Raw genomic sequence first — 26,179 nt, forward strand, 5'->3', positions numbered from 1 at the left:
AACACAGACAAATGAAAAAAACTTGGATTATATGAATGGAGTAAATAAAACGCAATAAAAATATACGTATCAGTTATATATTGTTATATTTTTTCGCGTGCAACCCTAAACGAGACCTTCACGGCTAAATATGATGGTGTTTTGCCCAGAAGACCCTAAGTGAGACCAAAATCCGAAACTTACACCCCTAAGTGAGACAACGAGCATCCTAGTCTCCCTCGCAGCCGTTTTTAGTATCGTCACGCAACGCTCCTCTCCACAAAGGGGAGCGTTGCGTGACGATACTAAAAACGGCTGCGAGGGAGACTACGAGCATCCCGACCCCTTTCAGATGCGGATATCCGGGGTTTGAAGGCCTTGAAGGCTCAGCTCTACCCAGACTTCCTTTGAGTGCGCCCCGGATCTCAGTTAAATTTTGAAGAGCGACAATAACATTTTTTTCTAGAAAAGAAAAGAAAGGTATCTACCTTCCTGCAGATCGGAAGTTGCTAACCTGAGATCATGCCCTCTCCCAGGTCAGGAATCCGCCTGGACATCGCTAAAAATAGTTTTGAACACATTACGCAATAGGCATCTGAGCATGCGTGTATTGGCCGGTTCATACACCGTTCGTAAGCTAATAACTTTTGAACAAATGCATTTGTGAACTGTGTCGGGGATTTGTTGTTCTCTTTATTTCGGTTCTCTCGAGATTTTGAAGAACTTTCCAATTATGAACAGGTTAAAACGAAGCTTAAGTCTAAGAAGCTCAAAAAGGCACATACCAGAAAGCGTAAGACCGCAAATCTGGGAAAACGACAGCTACAAAGTTCGCAATGGAGGAGTTAGTTTTCCGGTTAAGGTAAGTCTTTCTAAATAAAGAGACTTTTACTGGCATTTGTTGTTGTACTTATTGGTTATGAACTTGCTATAATGACGACAGAAAGTATATAAGTGAGTAAATCCAGATTTTCGATTAATTTGAGAACGTGCAATTGCTTTAGTACGTAGGAGCAATAGAAGTAACTGAATCAAGAGGAACCCAAGTTTGTGCCGAGGCTTTTCGTAAGATGAAAGAGGTAAGCTTTCTACATGAACTTCTTTGATTTCCGTTCTAAATATAACAGTCTGAAACGGGGTCTTCCTCTAAAGTCTTTGCTGTCACTGCACATCTTTTTATACCGTATCGCATCTTTGCTCTTACGTTGGTTAGCTTATAGACAGATATTACCAAGTCGTTGGATTGATAACTTTCGTGTCGATCTGACAAGGCCTGTTAATTCCTCTCTCTAGGTTGGCACTGCGAAAAAGAAACGAATGCAACTTCTTGTTACGGCGGATTGCTTGCGAGTTGTAGATGAACAAACTAAGGTCAGTGATATGTATTTTTTTGTAGTAAGCATTAATTCGATTGAAATTCGATGTGTGTGAAATGAATAATGGTTGTACACTACGATGTGACATCATATGATTATCGCCAAAACTTAAGAGTGGTCGGCAGTATTGCTTATGTGTTTTGATGGCTGTTGCGTTTGAAAGTTTCCTTCAATTCTATTTTTTTCTGTTACCCCGGTGTTACTCAGCAATGCGTGTGAAAACGTGGAATTATAAATTACAAATTGCCTTACAAAACCTGAAATCTGTCTTACCGTATATCAACAACACGAAATATCGATCGAAAGTTGATGTGAGATTAAATGGTTCATCGGATTCTTCATTGATATTGGTCTATTGTTACTTCGATCGTTTCTTCGGAACGTCGACATTATGGATCGACAATTTCCTGGATGCTTGGGATACTATTTTACAAACGTTAAATGATTATATTTTTGGTTTTCATTGTTTACTGTCATTGAAAACTAAATATACGAGACCAGGAACACTAAAATACACCAAAGATGTTAGTTTCAATTACTTGCTCTACTTTGTTTAATATTTATTCTTGAGGTCCACCTTTTTTTATATATTAAATTCTGTCTGAGCAGCAAAAGCAGCAACACCAAAAATAGGTATTGCATTTATGGTTTTGGCTGGATCACAACATATGTTGTCAAAAAAGGAACTTTGTAGAAACAGCTGAATTGTAAAAGAAAACTGTCTTAATGTTTAAAGATAAAATATTTAATATGAAGTACAGGACGCGTTTGAATACTCTTAATTTTAGACTTTTTTCTTGGGATGAATAATCAAGTGATCTCCACATTTATTTTTAAGGCAGTCATTTAAAAGATCTGTCTTTCAAAGCTGATTATGTGTTTTCTTCTCAAGCATGTTTATGACTATTTGTTTATTGTGAATCTAAGATCCTGTGGTGGCATAATGTTTTATTTATTTCAAATCATGTCTTCTTAATAATCTTGAAAGCCAAGGAAAATTTTGAGATATTTAGTTTTGAACAATGACATTTGACATGCAGATGTAAATGCCAAGTTGTTATTATTCCAGTGTCATTTTAACTTTGTATCCCCACTTGTACTATTGTAGTTAAACTGAATGTAAAGGCTTGCCCTAGTTGGAGACCTTTGCTCTAATGTACCTTTCATTGGCTTTGATAATTGGGGAGTAAGTGTTGAGCTGGTCTGTGTGGTAGAGAATTAGATCTTCTGATGGTAACTTTGCAACAAATTGGAAAATATGTGTGGTATTTACATGAAATCCCTCCTTGTTAGACTTTGTTTTGAACAAATTGAGGGGAAAGAAGGAAGTAGCTTGTACACTTTGATATTAGCAGAGTCCCCTAATCCATCTACACAGGGCCCCCCCTTAGAGAAGTTGATGACAAGTGAATAAATAGAGCTTCATAAAATCAGAGATGTAGCTAAAAGCTGGCTGCTGGCTAATTTCACCAGATGAGAGTTTACTACTGGCTCAAATTGCTCTGGAAAACAAAGACATTGGGATATTTTGAAGGTGCCGCAGTTGACTAAAAAGCTGACTTGACTACGCTACGCTTCTGATTAAAAATGCAAAGTTTTGCTAGTATTTACCAAAGGACTGAGAACCATAGTGAAGGATTCAGATTATTATTAATCCTTAGTATGTGCGTAATTCATATCCTTATGTGTGTGCATTTTTTGTGGTATGTAATGAGCTTGTCACTATAAATGAATATAGCCTCAAATAAGATTCAATAAAAGAATTGTTACATTACATTTTGCGAAAAAGCTAACAAGAGTTGAAATAATTATTTTGCTCTTCTTTCTATTTTACCCTGAACCTCCTGCAATTAGAAGATTTTGATGGTATTTCTTTATTTACTCAATTTAATTACATAGATAAATTTTAAACTATTAAGTAAATTTGTCTCCAGTGATTTATTATATTTTCACTCTGCTGATTAGCAGGGCTACAGTGTATGGGCATTTTTGAAAAAACTGTTTCAGTAGTTAGTCAATAATACTGTTTTCTGGTTTCCTTAAAAATAAGTCCGAAAAAATAAAAGAAGCCATGATAACTATTAACAATCAGTTTCGTGGTTATTATCTATTTTTTTTTATGTATAGCATGATTCTTTCACCATGCCTGCTGGCTCACATTTTTGTCTTTTTTGTGCATTTGTGTAGACAGAAGCAAAGAACTGTCAAACAAAAAGGTTATGATATATGAAATCATATGTATGCATGTCAGAAGTTTGTGGTTTAAATTGCTTTTGGGTGAAAAACAGTGCAATTTGTGGTTTTCATGGGGCTCTATATGAAAAATGAATTGGTAAATAGTCAAACAAAACCTGAAATATAATAATAACCTCAAAACAACCAAGTTTACAGTTGAGATAGTCTTTAAATCGTGTTAGTCTCAGAAGAGTGGAATGGTATCTTACACACTCTCTGTATGTGGACTTGCTTGCCACACCCAAACACATTTTATTTATGTATTTCTTTGGTTTACTTTAAATTGAGAGCTTTCTGTGACCAATTTTAGTTAAATATTTTGTTGAAATTGAATATTTCTGATTCAAGTTGTGGGTTTTAAATTTGAAGTGCACAAAGTGAAACATATTTTATGAAAGCAAGCCTGGAAATTATTGAATTTAATTTGAATTCACAAAGAATATTTTTTGAACACTGAATTCTAGTTTTTTTGTTTTTTCTTGAGATGAAATTTGGAATAATGTATTCAATATACTGGGGTATTATTTTTTCGTATAAAAATTTCTGTATTAACTACTTGTGCATAAATCGGTGTTATGAGAATTTTAGCTGTCCGCTCTGGTGCAGAGTGCAATAACCTTAACTTTGTCAGAATGTGCCTAATTAATTCAAATTCTTTAACCCAATATATTAATATAATAATATGAAATTTTGGTGCCCTTATATACATGTATCAGCTGCTCTCGCTTAGTTTTGGGCCTGGAATTTCTAGCCTCTCATAGATTAATAATAGTTATTTTTGACAGTGCGTAATTTTTATTGAAAACGACTGAAATCAACTTTTAAAACAAGAAACACTATTGGTTAATATTGAAATACTTTCTTTAGATGACAATATTTTTAAAGTTGTGAGCTAATTATTTTAAACAAAACTCCATAGCAGAATATAGGTGATGGACCCTGAGTCTGGGATGTTCATAATTAATTATACAGATTGTTTCATTTTTCATTTCTGGTGAGGAAGTGCTGGTGTTGAATGCAATTTGAATTTTGGATAAAATTTATGTCAGCCTTTTAATAATTTAACAATTAGTGAATGAGGCTGAGTATCTTATGAAGAAATATGGAGATCGAGTAGAGTATTACAGCCTCGACCGACAACACCCTCCAAGATCTCCATAATTCTTCATATGATACGAAAGCTGAATTCAATAATTGTTTTATTATTCATTCAAAATAGTTCCTAGTTTAAAAACATGGCTAGAACATGCTTACCTCCATCGATCCATTGATGTTCATCTTCGATACTGCATGTTTAGGGTTGTTAAGCTCTGCAAATATTCTCCAAATAGCAGATATCGCCCTTTGAGTTGTCCTCTTGCTGTTATTGCCATGTGTTTAGCTATTATTTTGCCTAGATCTTACTCTTGAAACAAGTGAAATGTCCCCCATTTCTGTTTTCACAACCAAAACAACTCAACCTCGTCCCCAGGTCTTCTCGGTTAACGTTGCATTAACCTGCAAGAAAGCTGCACTTTTGACGTCATCGGTTCATTAAACACAAAATTCTTCCAAATTTAGTCATCAGTAGCTGTTTATGGTGAATTATGCGTGTGCTTTTAGCCAGTCAGAATCGGGGAAATATTTTGAATGAATAATAAGAAATATTAATCATTTATCCAGCAGAAGACTTTGTCGTATCTTTGTAGGAAAAGTTTGTGCCAGTTTATTGTACATGTATATATTATCTAATCATTCTTGCTCCTAATTTGTTGATTGTTGTGAATCAGTGATTAATGCCATTGTTACTTCTATGTTTCAGTCACTTGTTATTGATCAGACAATTGAGAAAGTCTCCTTTTGTACCCCTGATCCCAGTAATGAGCGAGTGTTCTCATACATCTGTCGTGATGGAACCACAAGACGATGGATTTGTCACTGTTTTATAGCCATGAGAGACACAGTGAGTGTTTGACCTTCTTTGTAGCAATCTCCTTTAACAAACAATGTTGAGTTGTGTAGCATATCTCATGTTAGAACTGTCATGTGGTAGTGTATGGATTTCCATTTTCAAAGATTCTGTACTTTGTTCAAGTCAAGATTGTACCCTTCTTTTTTTCCTTCAGGGAGAACGTCTGAGCCATGCTGTTGGCTGTGCTTTTACTGCATGTCTTCAGAGGAAACAGAAGGCTCAAGCTCTACAACAACAGCATAAAGAGGTTGGTTGTTCTGGATGACGTATCATGTTCCTACTGTGGTGAAGGTCCAAACAGTTTTTTGACTTGATGTTATTTGGTTGGGGTAACTGTGACACCATTTTTTGTTTGTCATATCCTCAACCTATTCATAAGAGTACAAGTAATATTACTTCCACAGCTGCTTCAAAGTTAAACATCTTGCCATACATTCCAACATTATTGAAAAAGTGCTGCTCTTGTCTTTAACTCCTTTAGACTCAAGTTCTTAAAAGTACTGTGTTCTTTTTAAGAGGTAGAAAGAACTCTCGGTTCCCTGGCTGTTATTTATTGATAATAATTGTATTTTTTAGCTGCAAATAATAAATTATTGCCTTTTTGGTATGAAGTGCCATACCATACATCAAGAAGTCAAAACCTGTTCTTCTTATCTTATTCTCACTTTTTTGGTGTATTTGTTTGTTTCCAATTGTAGCAGCAGCAGCAACAACAACACCAAGGAGGGCAGCCTTCTGCCTCAGCAACTGCCACACTCAGTACTTCAAGCACTGCACCACTGGTGAACGGGACAAGTCCATCAAATCAACCAGCACCTCAGCAGCCTTCTCCAGGGAAAATTACTACCCCTACCCCTACACCCTCATCAACTACAGTCCCTATATCTGCTGCAGCAGTGCCATCAAATGTCTCTATGGCTCCAATTAACAATGGCACTGTGGTTACTTCAACACCGCAACAGCAGTTGCCATCTTCAAGCCAACCAAAGCAAAGCAATGCAGCTACTCCCATTCTTAAGCCCCCACCTTCAGTTGCGAGGCCACGCCCACAACCATTCAACCCATCACCTTTTACTCGGCATATGTCTCTGAGATATCGCTCCAATCCTCTTTCTTTTATGCCTCTTCGTGGAGATACAAGTGGCTATGAGACCCTTACAGAGGAGCCATCTGTTCCTCAGTTGCCTCCACCTATGGATGCCATCACACTGCAAAACAACACACCATTCACAACATCTGGGGCTCAACCCACTGGGCCACAGAGCAGTACTCCAAGGCAACCAAACAACATGTACAATGGGTTGGGTGCAAATCCACCATCATCTGTACAAGCCCCTAATACATTGCTGAACTTGAGTAGAGGAGGTAATGTACCAAGTACAGCAGCAGTATCATCACAGCCATTTGCTTCCTCTTCAGCGCCACCTCAAGTCAAGGGACCCACCCAATGGAGCACCCCTACCCAGCAGCCACATCCAGTTAAGCCACAACCACGACTTTCTGATGCTGAGATGTGGCTGGCAACTGCCTCTGGAAAGGCAGTGGAGTCAGCAGGGACAACAGCCCAACCAAACCAAGGTCTCCTTACAACTGTAAACCCATTTGCAGAAACAGCATCACAGATTGATGCACTTTCAAATGCATGGACTAGTGATTTGAAGGCTACTTTGCCATCAAGTGGTACCTCATCTCAGGGAAATACTTCCTGGTCAGCGGCATCTTGGGGACAAAGTTCTGCACATACAACAAATGGCAATGACTTTGCTTCTCTATTTGACTCTCGACAGATAAGTTCACCACCTCGAGTACCTCTCACTAAGAAGGATTCCAATCCATTTAGCCCATCTAGTCAGGATCAAGTGTTTTGGGTGTGATCACAGTGTAGCTGATCTGTGAGGGGGTCACTTTACTTATAATTAGATAAAGTGTTTTTTTAGATAACTCTAACATTAAGATAAGTTGGTGATACTGTAGGGATAGTTTGATTAGTCTCTTCTTTGTTAGTTTGATGTTGTCATGTATTTGAAATTTTGTTCATACGTGTAGTCAGGGCAACATGATAAAGACATGCATGCAAGATTAAAATATTAGTATTTGATCTTGAATACTAAGCTTTGAAAGTAATGCAACCTTCATATTAGAAAATTATTTTTAGAGGCTCAAGTGTAGATATATGTGTTTAAGGGAAGGGCTGTTTATTTTTTAAAATCCTATCGAGCACTATCAATGGATAGTCAGACCTCAGAGACAAAAATAGCAACTCTCAAACTCAGTAAAAATCATTGTTTTTTTATCCAAATTAAAATATAACTGCAGCCATCACACTTGCCATTAGACTGGTGTTGAATTGCAATGGTTTTCCATTGTAAAGGGCTTGAACGAAACACTGAGAGCATATACCTGCCAACTTTTTCTGAGATATAAGCGTGAGATTTTTATCCTGGGAGTGCTGGGATTTTTGAAGACGACACGATTATTTCCGAAGATTCCTAAAGAAGTCCGAAGACGTCCGAAGTCTGCAGAAGGCGAAGTTATCGAGAAAATGCTTATCCACAAAATCAGAGATCGCGAGGAAGGTATTGTCATTTATTCATTTTACACATGGTTTTCGTTCCTAACATGGGTCTGAGTTAACATATTTTTGGAAATTGTGTCAAGAAAGACGGCAACAACTCACATTTTTCAATCAGGCGTGAGAAATTGGCCCGCAAGCGTGAGCAGGCATGAGATCGAAGTTTTCAACCCGCAGGCGTGAGACTCACGCCTAAGGCGTGAGAGTTGGCAGGTATAAGAGCAGGGTTCACAAAACTCTCTCAGCAAATTAAACTTCATGGTTCTTTTAGTGGATCTACAGGGTGCATAGAAAGTCACTTTTAAAGCTTGCCATTTGGGCAAGCTGAAGCTAGCATATACTAGCCCAAACGTCATTTCAACTAGCCCCAAAAAATTGATTTGAATTGATTTCACAGTTCTTCTGTAATTTGAATTCCTCATAAAACTTAACTTGCCCGCCAGGCAAGTTAAGAACAAAATCCACTAGCCCAGGGTTATCGGACTCTACTTTCTTTGCACGCTGATCTAAATGGGAGACTAGTCTGCACAAAATAATTTAAAAACTCTATTGTAAAATACTAATAACAATATTAACCACATGTGTATTTAAAACTTACAGTATTTACTATTACATTATAAAAGTACTAATGAGCTTCTATTGATGCCTGTAAACAACACAATGGGCCATCATTTCACTCTGTTGCACCATCTGTGGCTCAAATGATTTAAGTGGTTCTTCATTGTAAGATTTCATCCAAACACAACAAAGCTTGTACAGTGTTGTGAAAGCACTTTTATGAAATTTTATTCTAATAGTTGATCCTTTTTGTTAAGTTATTTCATGAAATTTTGTTACTAAAAAGTTACCAGATGTAATAATGAAAGCTTGATATTTTGGAGTGGTTTAAGGAAAGGTTTACTGCCGAAGGTGGATTTAATAGTGTAGTTGTTCTGATGACAGGGTTGAAGGGGGGAGATTTCTAAGTTATATGCAACTGAATTTTTTTATTGATATTGTCAAGATCACCTTTGTGGAAGAGTATAATAATTTTATTCTTTTTGTCTCTCTTTAACTTCAGATAATTCATATTTTAGTACAATGTTTGGTAGAGTTTTGCTTTGTTCATAAATTTTTAGACAAATAAGTCAGTTTAAGAACTGTTTTGACTTTTAGATGATGGGCTTGCCACCTTTTCAAAGAATGAAGGTATTCTTAGTTTGTATTTTAAATCTTTACACAATTTAGGGATTTTACTATTGTTACTCACTCTTGTTTTCTATCTTCATGGGTGTGTTTCTCACTGTTTTTATATGCACTGAAATTTTTGGTGAGTAGGCCATGTGCATCATACAAAGAGACTAGATGAGAAGGCAAACTTTCTCTGCATTTCCATTTAAGAGAAAAAACAAAATGAAGCTGCAACTTACTTGCATGCCTGCTAAACCAATGTGAGAAGTATTACTTAGCTTGAGCATTTCATTAATCATTTAACACATGCAGTGAGCAAAATTAGTCTTGCACAAGTTTGTGTAACAGATGAGAGATTACAGATGAACGTGAAACGATATAGTAGGTTGTTATTGCTCCTGTTCATGCAATTATGACTTTTATCTATATTGACTTTATAGAAAGATTTATAGCTTGTTTGCACCAGGGATTAAAGAGCAATTCAATATCACTTGTATGTTATTATAACTTAAGGTTGTCCTTAATGGCTTTTACATGTGTAAAATTAATTGTATTATAAAAATTGGCATACATGTATTACGACCGTATAGTTGGTAGATTTTCCACTTAAAGATTTCAGAATTAAGTGTAGAATTAAAACTTAAATAAAACGTTTAGAAGTGAGGGTGTGTTCCCAAAGTATTTTGTGGAAAGAATCCAAAGAATATAAGATCAAGAGTTTAATCTTGGATTCTTTCAAAGTAACACACCCTCATTGTTAATACAGTGCACCTGTGCAATAACTGAAGCTTGAGGAAGTGGATCAGTTACTTCTGTATCCTCTCAACTTTGGTTGTTGTGGAAGAAACCCTTTAACAGGAGAAAAGTATGGTGTACTTTAATGCTCTTGGATTCCTTATTTGAAAGCGCTGCCTCAGAACCAAGGAATCTCTTGTTTGTGGTTATACTTGGCTGGTCAGAGTGCCTGTAGGTTTATGTGAGCAGTGATACTTACAAGACATTGACTCTTTTTTAATGCAAATTGTATTTTTTGTAAGGAATCCATGAAAAAAGGTCTGGTATGAATAAATTTATCTCTTCACCTGTGGCATCTTGATGCCTCATGTTGCAAAAGCAGCATTTTAAAATTAATTTGCTTTACTTATTTTACTATTTGATTAATAATTGTGCAAGACTGGGTAGTTGTTGTAATGTAGAGTAATATATTTTAAAACAATACATACACAGAGGAGCTTGCTTGTGGACATGCATGCAACAGGCACAACCTCGTTCTTATGGTCCTAGTGAGAGAGAACCCAGGAACCAAGGTTGCAACTAGATTACAAATAAGACTAAGATGGGGGACTATCATGTATTAGTAAAATCCAACTAGTGGTCTATTAGCAATGCTGCGCTCTGATTGGTTGAGCTACTACTAGGCTATGTGTTATAGCCAACTAGTAGTGAAGTGCTGGCTTTGAAAACCAAAACAGTTGTGGCTGAATCGCATTTTACTAGCTAAAGTTGTTTTGTCTCAATATTTTTGACCAACTAGTTGGATTTTACTAAAACTCCTCTTGCCCTCATGGCCTCTGAGTCAATATCCAATTCAGCCTTCGGCCTCATGGGCTATTAACTCAGAGTCCATTTGAATTAGAGGAATAATAATTGTTAAATAATTTTTGACATGAGTAATCTTGTCTATAGGCTTCTTTATACAGTTTCAATGAACAGGGCTGCATCACTGTAATTTAGTCTACTTAATGTAACTATACTATACCTTAAGAGAATGTAATACTTAGCGTTAGTGACAGGATTAGATTTGATAGTAGTTTGCCTCGACAAAGTATCAATGCTTGTTCATCATTCCCAAATTTTCTGAACAAGACCAAATAATGCAATATTATTAATCGGGCCGAGAAAAATTTGGGAATTATATTTTCACACGTTCCTTATTGACTTGTAATTAAGTACTATGCTTGCCATTCATGAAGTCTCGCAAAGATTTAGAAATCAAGTAAAGTTTGCTGAAAGTGAAGAAACTGTGGTTGTTTGTGGTTAACATGTTAAGTCTTCTAAAAGTCTAGCTTAGGAATGCGGAATCCGTTAGAGCATTTTACTTGGTTTATCTGCCAGTCTGCAGTCTGAGCTTGTCGCACACCGCCATACTAGTAACAGGCCTCAACGCGCCAGACTGCACGTGCCGCTGATCCGAATCTGCGCAACGTCCCCTCCCTCTTTTATTTCTACAAACAGATTAGCGTGTTAACCAAGATTTGCAAAAAAAACTTTTACAAGCAGCTTTGTACATCAAAAAGGCAGATTATACATGGCGGTCATACGTTGAGGTGAAGTGAACTGAAAAAAAAATCAAAACACGGCTGACAAAGACTGGAAAATTTTTGGCAAAACACTATTCTAAATTTCAAATAACAGACACTCCCTTCACCAACAAATGTTCGTAAAGCCAAGATGTAAACAAAAGTATTCAACAGCTCTTTATTACAAAAATCAAATTTGTTTCAACGTCTCCTCAATCGGTGACATTAATTTTCGTGCTTTTTTATTCTGTGCATTTTATTAAAAAAATTAAAATGATGGGAGATTTTTACAATCATCTTCAGTGAAGCGAACATTTAGAGCTTCCAGAGCAGCGCGGAGAGTGGGGAAGACTTCACTGACAAAGGGAAAAGACGTTACCGGTTTGGACAACCTGCAGAAAGAGAAAAGAATTAACACAACGATCATTCGAACTTATAAGAAGCCTATGCTCAGGTTGTGGAAGTTTCGGAGTTTGACAAGATTGAACTTTAATACTACATTCATACAACTCACTCTCTCTAATAATGACAAATTGGGACCAGCCCTATGTGACCATCTTAGAGAGATGTCCATCTTATAGACAGTCAACTAGAAGGAGTAAAGAAAGGCGGGGACTAACTCTAGGTGACCGTTCTAGCGAAATGTACGTCTTAAAGAGGTGTCCGTTAAGAGAGAGTTGACTTTACATCACTACATACTCCCATGAAGAAGAACATAATATCATATCATTACAGAGTAAATTTGTTAAATCAACTTCACTGAAAATAATGCCTCGACCTCGACTTGAGGCTTATAATTTTCCAGTACCTAGAGCCTTACTTTTTAAGCGCCAGCCATTCTTTGACGTGCTTGGCGAAATTTTCTACGGATCCCCCGATCATGGCTTCTAAGTCCACCTCCTAAAACAGTAAGAAAAACAAGAAGGTGAAATAAATATATCAACCGATCGTAAGCTAGAATCTACTTTACACTGAACGCCCGCGGCCTGGGTCCCCATGATAGTTGACCCAACTCTCACTCGTCCATGTACCTTATAGCGCTGCACGAACAGAGAAGCACTATTGTAAATTTTGATACAGCTGGCTGATTGGTGATAATATGACCTTAACTTTCCATGTTACTTAATACTATTATTGCTTTTAGGTTTAAGACTTTTTTCGTCTGATCCCTCGGAAATCTGGCAACTTTCGCTCTCGTGTAGTTCCAATGCGGCCCTCAAATCGAGACGTTTGACGGAAAACAAAAATTTTCAGGAGCACGTACCTTTCCTTGTGGAATTTTTCCAGTTGTTTCTCTACCAACGGCAAGGAAAAGACCTAAAGCTACTGTGTAGGCCACAGCACTTGTACAGAAAGGAAAATAAAGAATTCGTAAGCTACACATGTTACTGACTCGGAGCCCCCGACGATATAAGGAAGTGCAAAGCGACTGGTAACGCCGAGTGTGTTATATCGGGTCCCTGTTTCATCAATTAAATACAACGAGATTAAAGAAAATCGCTTGCTACACCGAGGTCTGCGTTAAAAAGGGGCCGTAATATCGGGTTGTTGGAAAGAACCATATAGCGCGGTGTTCAAACAAAAGCTGGCTATTTAACCTACACAATGTCGTGATCTGGTAAGAAAGGGTAAATTACCTTGATCCTCGTGACAGAGGCATTAGATTAAAAAAGTAGTACACCATATAGAGAATGTAGTTGCCAACCATATCAACATCCTGTGGGAGAAGCATAAATGATGAACTATAATCACAGAGGGCATGGCAAACAATCGAAAAATTGTTTAGTCATTATTTAGAGTCGTAAATTATGATATTTTGCCGAACAAGAGAGAAGGAACTGGTTGTAAAAACAGGTGAACACAGATGTCACTGTCGTGTAATTTGTTTGTTCTGTACAGCCCCCGAAATGATCCCGACCCCGAAATGATTCCATTCCAAGAATTAATTGGGGATCATTTCGGGGTCGACGTGAAGAGAAATGGGGATCATTTCGGGGTCGATTTGGGGATCATTTCAGGGTTGGGGATCATTTCGGGGGCTGTATAGTTCCCAAAGTGGGGACCACCGATGTTGTTCTAACTGCCGTCCGCGTGGGACTGTAAATTCGGAGCCGAGAGTTCTTCACTTTTCTCATGGACCAGTTCACAACAATTTCACTAACAAACACGTCTCGAGAACAAAAGAGGCGCAAACTTGAGTCTTTTACCTTGTTGCCTGGTTTTCTCATCTCATCATAAAGCTGTCCCCAAATAAAATCCAGCTCTGAATGATAATCAGCTGTCCTTGATGGTGTTGTTGGGGTGTCCATTGTGAACAAAAGATTGGAACCGCTAAGATAACAGAAGTCACGTGCTCTAGTTTCAATCTTGTTGTTAAAACGTATCACTGACGCAGTAATGCCTGCACACCCTGGCAAGCGCGTGTGTGTGAAGGGGGGGAGGGGGAAGGGGGGAGGGGGCAAGATAAGCAATGGGCGTGAGGGAGAAGAACAAGAGATGACTGTTGGGATTGGTCGACATCATTACCAAAGAATGACCAAAATCTTAAACTTATTAAAATCTAGATAAAATTGAAAAGTAATAAAAGCTTACATCACTACTATGGTCCCACCTTCGCACTTCGTGTTAATGATTGAAGGGTACGACTGCCTTTAGTATGAATGCATGTAAAGACATAAGCAATAAACTGACCTTTCAGAGAGACTTAAATTTAATCCTTCTAAACTTTTCGTTCCAGTGCCCTTTGTACTTGATACATGAGTGGATAAAACCATACCAGGCTGCGGGTTACGTGAATCGTGTTGCTAATGTACACGAGAAACAGAAATTGAGAAAATATCTTCTTAGCAGGATGTAAGAAGGCCCCTAGACCCACTCTCTGCACTATCAAATGTTAAGGAATGATACAGTGCGGTCATAAATGAGGTTAACACAACCTCAGGATGAACCGTGCAATCATTCCTGGTGCCTTTTTTAATCGTTCGGGGCAACAAAGGGGAAGAAAGAGCTCAATTGACCTATCTATGTTTTTTGAGTTGTACAGCATCCTAGAATGAACTGGGTGATGCGGGGTTTTAGTACAACAACAGGAGACTGATAAGTGACTGAGACATAAAAGCAGGCTAGCCCTCCAAAGGTCAGCTTCTCAATCTTTCTACAGTCAGTGGTTTATCAACTGATTTAATCAAACAAAATTTTTAAGTTCACTCCCGCCAACCGACATAACACCACAGTTTCTATAGAAACTAACCCCTATAATCTATTTTGAGGAGGTGATTGATTATACTTGTCCCAATTCAGGCCTACCTTCAAGACTTCCATAAGCTGCCGACATGTTTTTGCTTTCTCTATATTATTTTTAAATTCCTTGGAATTGAGTTCATCCACTCTAAAAGCAATCAACCTGAAGTCAGTACCGTTCTGCGCATGCTCCCACAGCTTAGTGGGTTAACTTCAATCAAATTTCCTGCTTTAATGAACTCTTTATTTTTGTTATTGAAATTGTAACGATAGCAGTCTCAAAGACTTAAGAAAGACAAACTCAATCTTTAAGGGCCGCCTCAAAGCTACTTAAAAGCACATGTTTTTTAGGTCACGTGGCTTAGAACAACAGGCATACCAGGCATGACAGAAAAAAACTGCAAGCTTAGCGCGGAGCGATAGATTTATACCCTTAGAAAAAGTCAAGGATAGAATCATAGTTAGCTCACCTGTATAAATGCTGTAACATTGTTTTCGTAAACTGAAAAATCTTGTCAAAGTAGTCCGAGTACCGAACGCTTTTTAACTGGCCCCTGCAATCATATGAATTTAAGGTCCGTGATCGTGACACGCTACCCGCAGTCTCGCTGCGTCACAGAAAGTCAGTGTAAAGAACTCTGGAGTAATGTTAGTAGTTTTCGCATTTTGTCACTCGCACAAACACAAAGCAGATACAAAAGATAATTGCTGTTCTATTACATCGATTAGATGGTAAAGTCAACCAGGTCTCCAAGTCCGTAAAAAGGGTGTCGTCAAAATTCCTGTGGTAATGTTGTTATACACTCTAGAACCTATGAGCAAGCCTTGTTGGCAGGGGAGGAGGGTACGTAACTGGGTGGGGTAGGATGTACATTGTCTCTTAACAAACCTTAAAAGATTCATCCGGAAATTAAAGCCGCTTTTGACGCTTTTATCTGGCATCATATCCAACCAAAATACTGGCTGCTCTGGATCAGACAATCTACACATAAATAAGACGGCAATATCAGAAAAAGGGTCTTGTAAGATAAGGGTAATAATTGAAAGAGAGAATCACCGTAAGAATCCCGTAAGAAAGGGATTGTCTGGGAAAGTTTTTAGGTATGTACAGTCGATCTATTCTTACCTTCTCCACTTGACAGCCACATCAAACATGCTTCTCCAGCTAGCTTTCTTTTGGTTATTCTTAGAAGACCTGCCAGCTTTCCAGTTCTTACTAGCAACTTGTGCAACGTCAAGAATGGCAAGGCCCATGGCGCGATGATGCCTCATGTTGGGCAGGAAACCAGCCGAATGATACTGAATCAAAGGACCCAAAATGGAGGATTTGCATAATAACAACTAGAGATGGAAGACAATAGGAGTTATTAGGAGGTGTTTGGTATCAGAAAAGACAGGGTTAATCACATAAATTACTACAAACACGACGAAAAAAAAGACGATTTCAAATGCACTACTCGGCATACCTGAGCCTCTGGACTAAAATCGGCGAAAATAACATCTTCAACTTCTCTGTTTAAAAAAAATGTTGATAATCACCAAGGGCTGGAATACTGCAGCAAAGACTTAACCTTGTTTTCCTGTACATTTCTTTTCGTTTTTTATGTCACAGCCCTTCAGTTTGGTTCCATAAGGCAACGGATTTAGGGTCATTTAGCAAAGACAACGATGGCAGAATGGCAAGTTACACACTGGAAGATGCGTTGTCTTTTCTAAATCTTCCGTTTGCAACGGATCAAGTCCTTGACAGCACAGACAGATTGTTTTAGGGTAACACTACTTTGGGACGCACCACTTTGCTTAAAGCAAATTAAAATTGACTGCCTACTATCTTTACTAACCGTATATGAGGCTGGATACCAGGCTGCTCATTGTAATTCTAAAAAAAAAGATGTTTAAACCGTTAAAATGAATAATGAGTTGAAATTTACAAAGTCCTCGCCCTTAAAAGCAGTTAATTTCAAAGTTTAAAGAAAGTCTGCTAGTCACGTACCCTTGCATTGAAAGGAAGGCCCTTCACCCAGAGATCTCTCAGTCGACCATCAAGATCAACATCCGGGGAATACTCAGAGAGAGGAGTGTCCAAGTGGGGATGAAGATACCGTGAATACTCTGAGAAATAATTAACAGTCCAGCTCTTACGTAAATCATATAAATCAGTCATACAAATGATAATCAAGTGTTTTTATAGAAAATGAATACACAGTGGTGAACCTATGACAAGGAGAATCATCTTTTGATCAGAAGTATGCTATCCAGGAAAAAGTACTGATGTCCCTAGTCACTTTGTAGTACATAAACCAGGTTATCATAAGATGGGCTAGTCTAACTTGTTCCAGGGGTGTTAGCAAGCTAGTATCCTATCCACCAGGGCTGGCTCCTGTGGAGGGTATTGTTTGCTAGCTTCTGGTTATCAGCGAAAGATTGACTCATTAAGTTGTCCTCAAAGACCTTCTATTCAATTATTACAGCAAATTAAATTAAAAATTTAGAGAAAACATTGTCACCTTTGAGGTAATGGCTTTTGATAACATCCACATCTTGCACAGGAGATGTATCTGTCAGCAAGACCTGTGAATTCAAGGTACAATGCTGATTCCCACCCATTTTGTTGATATTACATTACCAGTTCATCTTTAACCATTACTTTGTATTCGCATGCTTTGGAAGAAGTTCCAGAGAGAATAGAGATCATTTACATGTAATCCGGTAAATATTCCATGTCAAACAAAAAGCTAAGTTTATACACTTGTCACAAAAAATGAATAAATTTTAGGTTTTTGCTCAAGAGTGAAAATAGGGACAAGCTTAAAACTGTCAAGTTGAAAATAATAGTGATGTATAAAATGCCACACTTTTAAGTCCAAGAAATCAGTGATTAATTGATGACTACCATGAGGCCTGCGGTATTAAAATAGTGAGTTGATTGACAGTCAAACCTTTGTGCTTGATTTCACAGCCTCATAAAAGTTTCCTTTTGAAGCATGACTAACTCCTTTCCAATAAGTACAGGAAATGCTACTTGGATTGTATTTAAGACATTCCTGTTGAAAAGAAAACAAACAAAAAAATAAACCTTGTCCAGAAATAGGGAATTGAAACTTGTATTCATACAGGTTTGGCTGCAGAAAAAAATGTTTTCCATCATTGCTATTGTGTGATTTTACTTGAACCACGCTACTTATGAATTTTCACCGTTATATTGTAGTACCTCAAAATCTTTGATAGCTTCTTGAGGTTTCCCATTCATATAATTAATTATCCCTCTGGACTGATAATTCTATCAAAGAAGATAACAAGTAGTACTGTTAAACAACTTTTCAAAACAACTTACTAAAGCTATAACAACTTAGCCACCACCCTTCCCCAACTACATTACTTACAGTCACTATAGAGCTGTTTTAATTATTATTAAGGCATTTTACCTCAAGCAGCAAATTTGTAAAAAATGTTTTTACAAACCTGGGAGGCTGTTGGCTCTAGAGAGATGGCTTCTGTGAAATGTGTATGGGCAAGGTCTGGACTTCCCAACTCCCTGAACAATTAATGAGACAAAAAATTAATTCACTTGCAACATAAATATCATAGCTTTACATACACCACAAACACCTCAATTTTTACACACTTACACAGCAGTGTACAAAAAATGCTTACCGGTAAGTCTTATCTACCCTTCTATTTGCATAGACAGTACCAAAGCATGGTATGTCTTGCAAGAACATACCCACATACTGTTGGTTGGTAATGTTTTCTCCAAAGATCAAAACCTGACCCTCTTCCTTGTTGTCCCCCAGTAGGTACATGGAGAAACAATAATAATATTACAGCAACAGACTCCAGAGTTGAACCATCCAAGCTTAAAAGTTGTTTATAACTTCCAATAATTCACCCTTACATTGTTACATCACCCACCTGTAGGCGTGGCCCAAGCTGCGATGGCACTCTGCCTTGTTAACGTTTGTCTCAAGAACTTTTTTAAAAATCTCAATGGACTCCTGACAAATCAACCAAAGCAGTGAAAAAAAAAAGCAAGCAGGTAAGTAACAATAACTATACTAAATGTGGAAGAGACATTTTAGGGCCAGTTATTTAAATGGTTAGCCATTGTTTAACAGAACAGCATTCTAAGTCATTTTCAGTTTGCCCAACACTTTTATCTAAACACCATTTGTTGTTAACAGTTTCATTAAAGCATGTAGAGTAGACAGGAAAAGAATTTATCTTCTTAAATTGACCCACTAAGGAAGAGATCTGGAGGTCAAAAGATTTCTTAAACCGCGGTTTCAGTTAGAATTTGTTTAAATAACCGACCCTTAAGAGTTTGTGGCCACGGTTATTTTGCATCAAACAAAAAGAGCCAGTATCAACCCTAACCCTAACTTAATGATCTGCAGGCCGTGGGCACTTTTTAAATAACTAGAATAAAGGAAAAATAAAGATTGTTGTTGTTGTTGTTGATAAACTGAGGTACTCTCCTGAAAAGAATTTTTTTCAACTAGCTGCTGCATGTATTGTATAACTGATTACCTTCACTTTTCCCCTGTGGTACAGAGACAGTCCATAATATAACATTGCTGTTGGTTCATTCTTATCAGTCTCCAGGCACTTAACGAAACTTTCAGTGGCAGCCTCATAATCCTTAAGAAGCCAATAAAAAGTTAAGGTTTCTTTTTAGGTCATCAACAGTTAAATTCACTAGAACAGAAGATTATGTGAAGAAATGCAAGCAGGTAAAGTTAATTAGTTTTTAGTTATAAGGATTTTGGAATTCCTTTAGACATGGTTAATCTCACATTGTTAAAAGTCATTCCCCTACTCACTCCCTTACTCGCTCACCCACTCATTGAGTAGGTCAGCCAGTCAATAAATCAAGGAAAAACATCAAGACAAGATATTTATTATCATAATATTGAAAGTACAATCTTTTGGTATGCAGTTAGCAAAAAAAAAAAAAAAAAAAAAGCTAGTAGAGGCGTGCCAAATTGACTCTATTACAAATCAGATAGCACAGATAATTAAATAAGTAAAAAGCAAAGAAAAAGAAAAGACGAAATAAGTATAATAAATTCAAAAGCAAGAAAGATAAATCTGTTTAATGCAACCTGGGAAAGAAGCTAAGGTTTAGGATTTCACGATTTTATTTATCGTGTTATCATGGTTGCATCAGGGTAATAATCTTTGTCTTTTTGTAATTTAGCGCAAAAAATTGGGACTAAGTTTACCTATCGTCTTCTTACACTTTGCTTTAGGTTTTAGTAATAGAAATTTAACAGAGATTTACACCGAACTAGAGCTCAAAAATAGCGCGACCTACTCGCTCAAAGGCCATGTGCCAACAATCAAGCAGGTAATTATTCTCAGTGATTAATTACCGCATTATTAAATCCTTTATTATGTAAATAAGTTATAGTTTCATTTGTCTGTTCATACCTCTTGCATAAAGTGAAGCGTTCCACTCATGACATACAAATGAGCACTGGGTTTCAGATCAAGAGCAATTCTGATGTCTGCTAATGCCTCTTTGATGTTTCCCAGGGGTGATAACACCTATCAACACATTAAAATGAACAAATTGCAAAAGAATCGGTAGTTGTCTTAGCGGGTGACAGTTATTGCCAGAGGTTATTTAAAGGCCTTATCGATGATCAGTAAGTTAAGGACTGATGCTTTTTCCCACCTACATGTATCGAGTGTATCATTCTTTGAACTTACTTTTCTTCTACTGCCTTAATCGACACTTTAACATGATGAAGGCAGATCATCTCATATTGATTATACATTACCTCAGCACGTTTTATCCATCCATCAGGATTATCAGGACTCAATCTGATAATTGATGAAAAATCTTCTATTGCTGCATCAGCATTCTCCTTGTTCTGAAAATGATGAACCGCGGCAGGATTAGCTCAGTCGGTAGAGCCTTTGACTGCAGAGCGGGAGGTCGTGGGTTCGATTCCCGGGGCCCGACCAATACTCAGGGTCTTAAAATAACTGAGAAATGAAGGTACTTCCTTTGCCCTGCAGGCGGCTGGACCTTCACGTGGCTCGGATGACCACGTAAAATGGCGGTCCCGTCTCCATTAAGAGACGTAAAATACAGTGTCCCCAATTAGCACTTTCATGCTAAATACATTGACACTCATATAAAATGCTTTTTTTTTAATACAAAGAAAAAGAAAATTGTATTCACACCATGAACAGAGTAAAGCCTTTGAAATACCTGTAAGCCTTTCTGAACATAAGCTGTACCTCGACCAAAATATGCTGCTGTCACCCAGGGGTGTTCCTACATGTAAAAAATTACAAAGCAAACAAATAAAATTTAATGTTGCAGTTCCTTTAGCTAGGCTTTAAATTAAAGTTTAATAAAAACATGACAACAAAACATATGGCATAAAGCGGGCTACACCACTCCGCAATCAGCATGGCAGACGACTTCCGTAGCATGACCATAAAGCCTTACTTATCTCCCAGCATTATTATATATGCCCTGGATTGGACAAGTTCGGGTAGGTCCAAGAGAAACAAACTTAATATGGCCTAACACTCCACAGCACTTCAAGCTGAATCCTCTGGCCAGCATCATGCAACTTAATGGTCATGGTGTAGGGAATATTCTTTTCTAGGAGCTTTATCTTATCAGCACTATGAGCTGACTCTGTCGGCACATGCTCGAATACAATCACATACAAACATTTGCGTTAAAATCAAAGCTTGGGGAAGTTGCCGCAAGACTTAAACCGAAGGCAAAAGAAAGTGGTGAACCCATGTTTATTGAGAACAACAACAAAACCTCCAAAGGGAGGAAAGGGTGGGAATGACAAAACTTTAGGACGGTTGAACTATCAACTTACAGGGTTTGCAAATTTTATTGATGAGTGGAGTCACTGTGACTTCTGCTTCACAAATTTTGGAGTCATTTTGGAATATTTGGAGTCAAGTATCACAACGAAAAAAGCCACTTTTAGACTTTCCAGCACGTGATGTATACACTATCATGAGGGATGCACGAGGTAGCTGTGGCGGTGTGCTGACTTGGAAAGCTCAAATCCATGATGGCGGTCATCGAGTAAACTTTGATCGTAATTTACCCTCTTCCTGTTTTGTCATGGAGCATAATTCTTTAATTTTGATGATTTAATTAAGGTTTACAACGTTTACAATTAACAATTAATGGTATTTGTTGCGAAAAAGGTAAGGACAAAACTGTGTTTGTCACCGAAAATTTCTGGATTTGAAGTGGCTCCCTGTTTGTTCACCAAAAATTTCTGGAGTCGAAGTGACTCCCTCCGTAACCTCTGTGGAGTCATCTGAACAATTTTGGCATAAAATACACCAAATTTGGCGTATTTGCGAACCCCGAACTTAGCAATACAGCTCAGAATGAGACACAGGATTTTTACTAGGCCTTTTATAGTCAGACTGCTAACTGAGGGTAAGCCAATGACAAACACTACATACCATTGAACAGAATGTGCACCTAAGGTGCTCCACGAGATATGCATGAGGAAACCTATTCTTATTAGGCATACAAAATGAGCGATACATTAAAAACTAGCCCCAACTGCAACAGAAACAAGCATCGCTATTGTATCTGTAATTTCCCAACTGTGGAAGTGAACTTACGTACAACCCAGTAATTTTACCTATTTACAAGTAAAACTCTACCAGATGTGATAAGGGCTGACATAACGTTGCGTTAAGTGTTGCTGATCGAGGGTGTCGCGCTCCATTAACTTTGTTTTACAATACAGTAATTCTATAGAATTATAGAATTACCTTTATTATGTTGGTGAATTGCTCGATTGCATTATCCAAATTCCCACTGTTCATTTGAAGTGTTGCAAAACCTAATAGGTCAGTAAAAAGATGCAAGTGAAATTGTGAGCCTTGTATACAGCAAAGAAGTGCAGCTCAAAGATAAATATAAAATGTCTGTTACATTGGTTTAATCTGCTGTATTGGGAGGCAAAAAACCCAGAGGAATCTGAGTAGCAAAGAAATGAAAACCTGGCTAACTAGTTCAACCTTCAAACCATAAATGAGCACTGATTTTTGTTGTATTTTTTTCTGACTCTGCATGTTTTAAGTATTAAATCAATAACAGGGGCTTATGCATGGCTTGCTCACCAACTCTCTCATCAATGTGACTGTTTCCTGTCAAAATAACCTTCTGTTCTGTATTGTGTGATATGACTAGATGGAGACTCTGAAAAGTAAAACATTTATAGATAGAAATGAAGTTAAATGAAGTATGTTCCCTATTATTTAAGTCACATATCAAATAATAAAAGAGTTGAAGTATTACAATGTGTACTAATGTATGCAGGGCTGTCGTTTGAGGGCTGGGTGCCAGGGATTTTCCTCGGCTACGATGCAGAATGTGACTCCTCGCTACTCTCATGATTGAATTGGAGAAAAACAGAACCAAAAGAAATCAATTGCTGTCTGATTTCCCACCAACATGTTGTATTTACCCTGCAACTAGAAACATTAGTGACAGCCCTGCATATGGCTGTGGGATTTCGTATTAAGCATAGGATTGGATGTACTGCTAGGCCAGGTGGACAATACTTTGAGACAGGACTGAAAAGGACTGGTCAAGTGTGAAATTAAAGACAAAATAGTTAATGAGCACTTACCATTTGTAAGGAAAACCTGGTGATTCCAGGAAGAATTCAAATGGAACGGTTCATCCCAGTGGAAATTTTCCGGAAAAGAAGTAATACCTTTTAAGGCATTACCTTTTTCGTATTTTAACCGAAATGACTGAAATTTTTTGTACCATTTGTCTGCACTTACCATTTGTATGGAAAACCCGGTAATTCCGGCGAGAATTAAAATGGAATGGTTTATCCCGGTGGAAATTTTCTGGAAAAGAATTAATAGCTTTCGAGGATCACCTTTTTCCCGTTTTCACCGAAACAACCAAAATGTTTTGTACCATTTGTCTGGTAAACCAGTATCAGGTTTCCTCTTGAGGAGAATGGTGATTTGTTTTAACCCAGGCCCACTCGTTATCTGGTGTTTTGCAAATGGCACAACTCTAACCCATTCCTCTTTTCGGAAACATTTTCAAGTCCAGTACCATTTGTCAGAAATTTTTCACCTAAATTTCATTACAAATGGTAAGCCCTCAATATTTCGTACCTTTTACAGCAAGTGAGAGAAAACAGGAACCTTTTACTGGCAAAAACACCCATGCCATTTTCATATGAAAAGATATATTCACAACCTCCTCTAATAAAGGTAATATCTCTAGTAACACAATGTTTACATATTTAAAAAATGCCCTGAAGCAATGTTACCTTATTGTGTTCAGGTGTGTGAATAATAAAGTGCTTTTTATCACTCATCAAAGGCTTGAAACAAGGAGTAGTGGGTATCATCTCTTCTTTATTACAACTAAACTTTGTACAAGTATCTGTATGAGACATTTGCTTGCTGGCACAGCCTGTGACAGAGAGTAAAACAACAATGAGAACAAAAAAATGCTGAAATTATTAGTATAGGTAATAACATGATTTGTAGTGATATTTGGCATAAATACCACGAGCGATATTTCGAAATTGTTATATGTAATTTGGCGAGCCGTTAGGGAGGGAAATTTGAGACAATTTTGAAATATCACTAGTGATATTTATGCCAAATATCACGTACAAATCATGCTATTATTTGTTTATACTACTATCTACAAAAGGTTTGTAATTTTCACATGTAGGTATTTCAAATTGAGCTGAAATACCACTGCTCTAAGCCAATCAAATTGCAGTGATTGTTCATGTAGTAGTATAAAGAACTAAAGATGCCTTGAACTTAGTAAATCAGAGCATGGTGTATAAATGAGCCCCGGAATTGTTAAGAACCTTGCATAACTTGGGAGTTGCAAAAACTTTACTGCTGATTAGGCAGATTTGATGACTTTTCCATCTAAGGGTTTTAATTCGGGCAAAACGATGAATCCATAATTTGATCTTCCCCACCCCCCTTCCCTGTTTTAGCTGATAAAACAAAATAATGAGAAATACTTGCAGAAAATATTTTCAAGGCAAAAATAAAATTTCTCTATTATTGGAAATTAAAGAGCAATTCTCTGGAAAATTACCCCCGTTTTTTGCCTTTCTGTGGTTTCTTTATATGGGTGGGAAACAATATGAAGATTGCCTCCACCATAACAAGAACAAAAAAAGGAATGAGATTTATATAATGATCAGTTTATGTATCTCAGGCTTCCTATACTTAGGATGACGTTAACGAATTATTGGTTAAAACGAAATTAAAGTAAGTACAGTACTTAACTAGCACACAGCTGATCAGTGTTACAAAGTCCCAGTGACAACATGGAACTCATGAGCTTTGAATCATTTATGACAGAAGTTCTGTCGTTCTGATGCGAGACATCAACCATACCTGTACATCACATTTTTGTATTTGAAACAGGTTATTAATTCATTTAAAGGGTAAATCTCATGAACTGGGCACATGCGAGCCGAAGTACAACACTAAAGAAGGAGAAGACGAATTCTTCTTTAGTGGATAGTACCTACAATAATATTGCAAAACTCAACAAAATGCCACATTATCTGGCCAGGAAAGACAAGGATATGTTCAGTTAAAGGTATCTTTGCTTTGTTTTGTTATATTTTGACTTTGGACTATTTTAGTTCATGGGAGTTTCGACGACTCATCGCATTAATTTGTCCATGTGAATATTAATATATTGACACACACTACTTCTGGGCCGCCTGTGGTGCAGCTCATGAGACTACCTCTTTAATTGTCTTGAGTGAATTGCATCATTCTTTGATTGATAACATTGCATCATTCAATACGATATATTAAAACGTTATTTGCATTGAAAAAGACTATATTAATCATCTGGAGAAGATAACTAGAACCTCAAAAAACTGTAACCTGAAGTTTGACACAAACACGTGTACTGTACAGCAAAACATGAATGGACAGAAGCCGCGAGATGAAATTTTTAACAAAGGTGCCTTATAGTTCACAAGATTATTAACATGATCTGAAACACCCCACTTAACACTGTCGTACAAACCTTGGGAAGATTTTAACCGCTCTTTTGCTTTTTCCGCGCAACTTGGCTTGCCATTGTTTGAAGGTGGAGTGGTGTTCATAACATTGCATTGATGTATCGGACCATTGCCAAAATTGACATGAAAAACCTGCGCTCCGGAAGAGCAAATATGGTTTGCTCCGCGTACGTTGACTTTAATTGCTAAAACCTCATAAAAAAGCAAAAAGAAGAAGGTTAAACGGAGCGGCGACACGACGCACCACGCAGCCATGTAAGCCGCCATGTTTTTGTTTTCTATGACACCAGGTCCTCTCGGTT

At 37.5% G+C, this 26,179-nt stretch overlaps 2 protein-coding genes across 2 annotated transcripts; one reads left to right on the plus strand and one right to left on the minus strand.

Annotated features, from left to right (window-relative positions):
* Positions 1 to 589: 589 nt before the first annotated feature.
* On the plus strand, positions 590 to 11,304 carry LOC140924099 (uncharacterized). Its single transcript, XM_073374100.1, has 6 exons — positions 590 to 841; positions 984 to 1,058; positions 1,273 to 1,350; positions 5,392 to 5,532; positions 5,696 to 5,788; positions 6,240 to 11,304. Exons 1-6 carry the CDS (start codon positions 713 to 715, stop codon positions 7,413 to 7,415), a joined length of 1,692 nt encoding a protein of 563 aa, XP_073230201.1. The 5' UTR covers positions 590 to 712; the 3' UTR covers positions 7,416 to 11,304.
* Positions 11,305 to 11,737: 433 nt separating this feature from the next.
* On the minus strand, positions 11,738 to 26,178 carry LOC140924097 (tetratricopeptide repeat protein 13-like). The gene is made up of 26 exons (XM_073374098.1): positions 25,883 to 26,178; positions 24,132 to 24,277; positions 22,954 to 23,032; positions 22,603 to 22,673; positions 21,044 to 21,109; positions 20,607 to 20,699; positions 20,254 to 20,370; positions 19,351 to 19,461; positions 18,736 to 18,818; positions 18,286 to 18,358; positions 18,035 to 18,103; positions 17,763 to 17,867; positions 17,331 to 17,394; positions 16,817 to 16,935; positions 16,665 to 16,702; positions 16,290 to 16,335; positions 15,950 to 16,164; positions 15,713 to 15,805; positions 15,294 to 15,377; positions 14,890 to 14,971; positions 14,275 to 14,387; positions 13,791 to 13,914; positions 13,221 to 13,300; positions 12,848 to 12,926; positions 12,404 to 12,483; positions 11,738 to 11,975 (listed from the first exon to the last, which is right to left on the minus strand). The coding sequence occupies exons 1-26, from the start codon at positions 26,142 to 26,144 to the stop codon at positions 11,852 to 11,854; spliced, it is 2,616 nt and encodes an 871-aa protein (XP_073230199.1). The 5' UTR covers positions 26,145 to 26,178; the 3' UTR covers positions 11,738 to 11,851.
* Position 26,179: the final 1 nt, after the last annotated feature.

This window comes from Porites lutea, chromosome 14, assembly GCF_958299795.1.
Source record: "Porites lutea chromosome 14, jaPorLute2.1, whole genome shotgun sequence".
NCBI lineage: Eukaryota > Metazoa > Cnidaria > Anthozoa > Scleractinia > Poritidae > Porites > Porites lutea.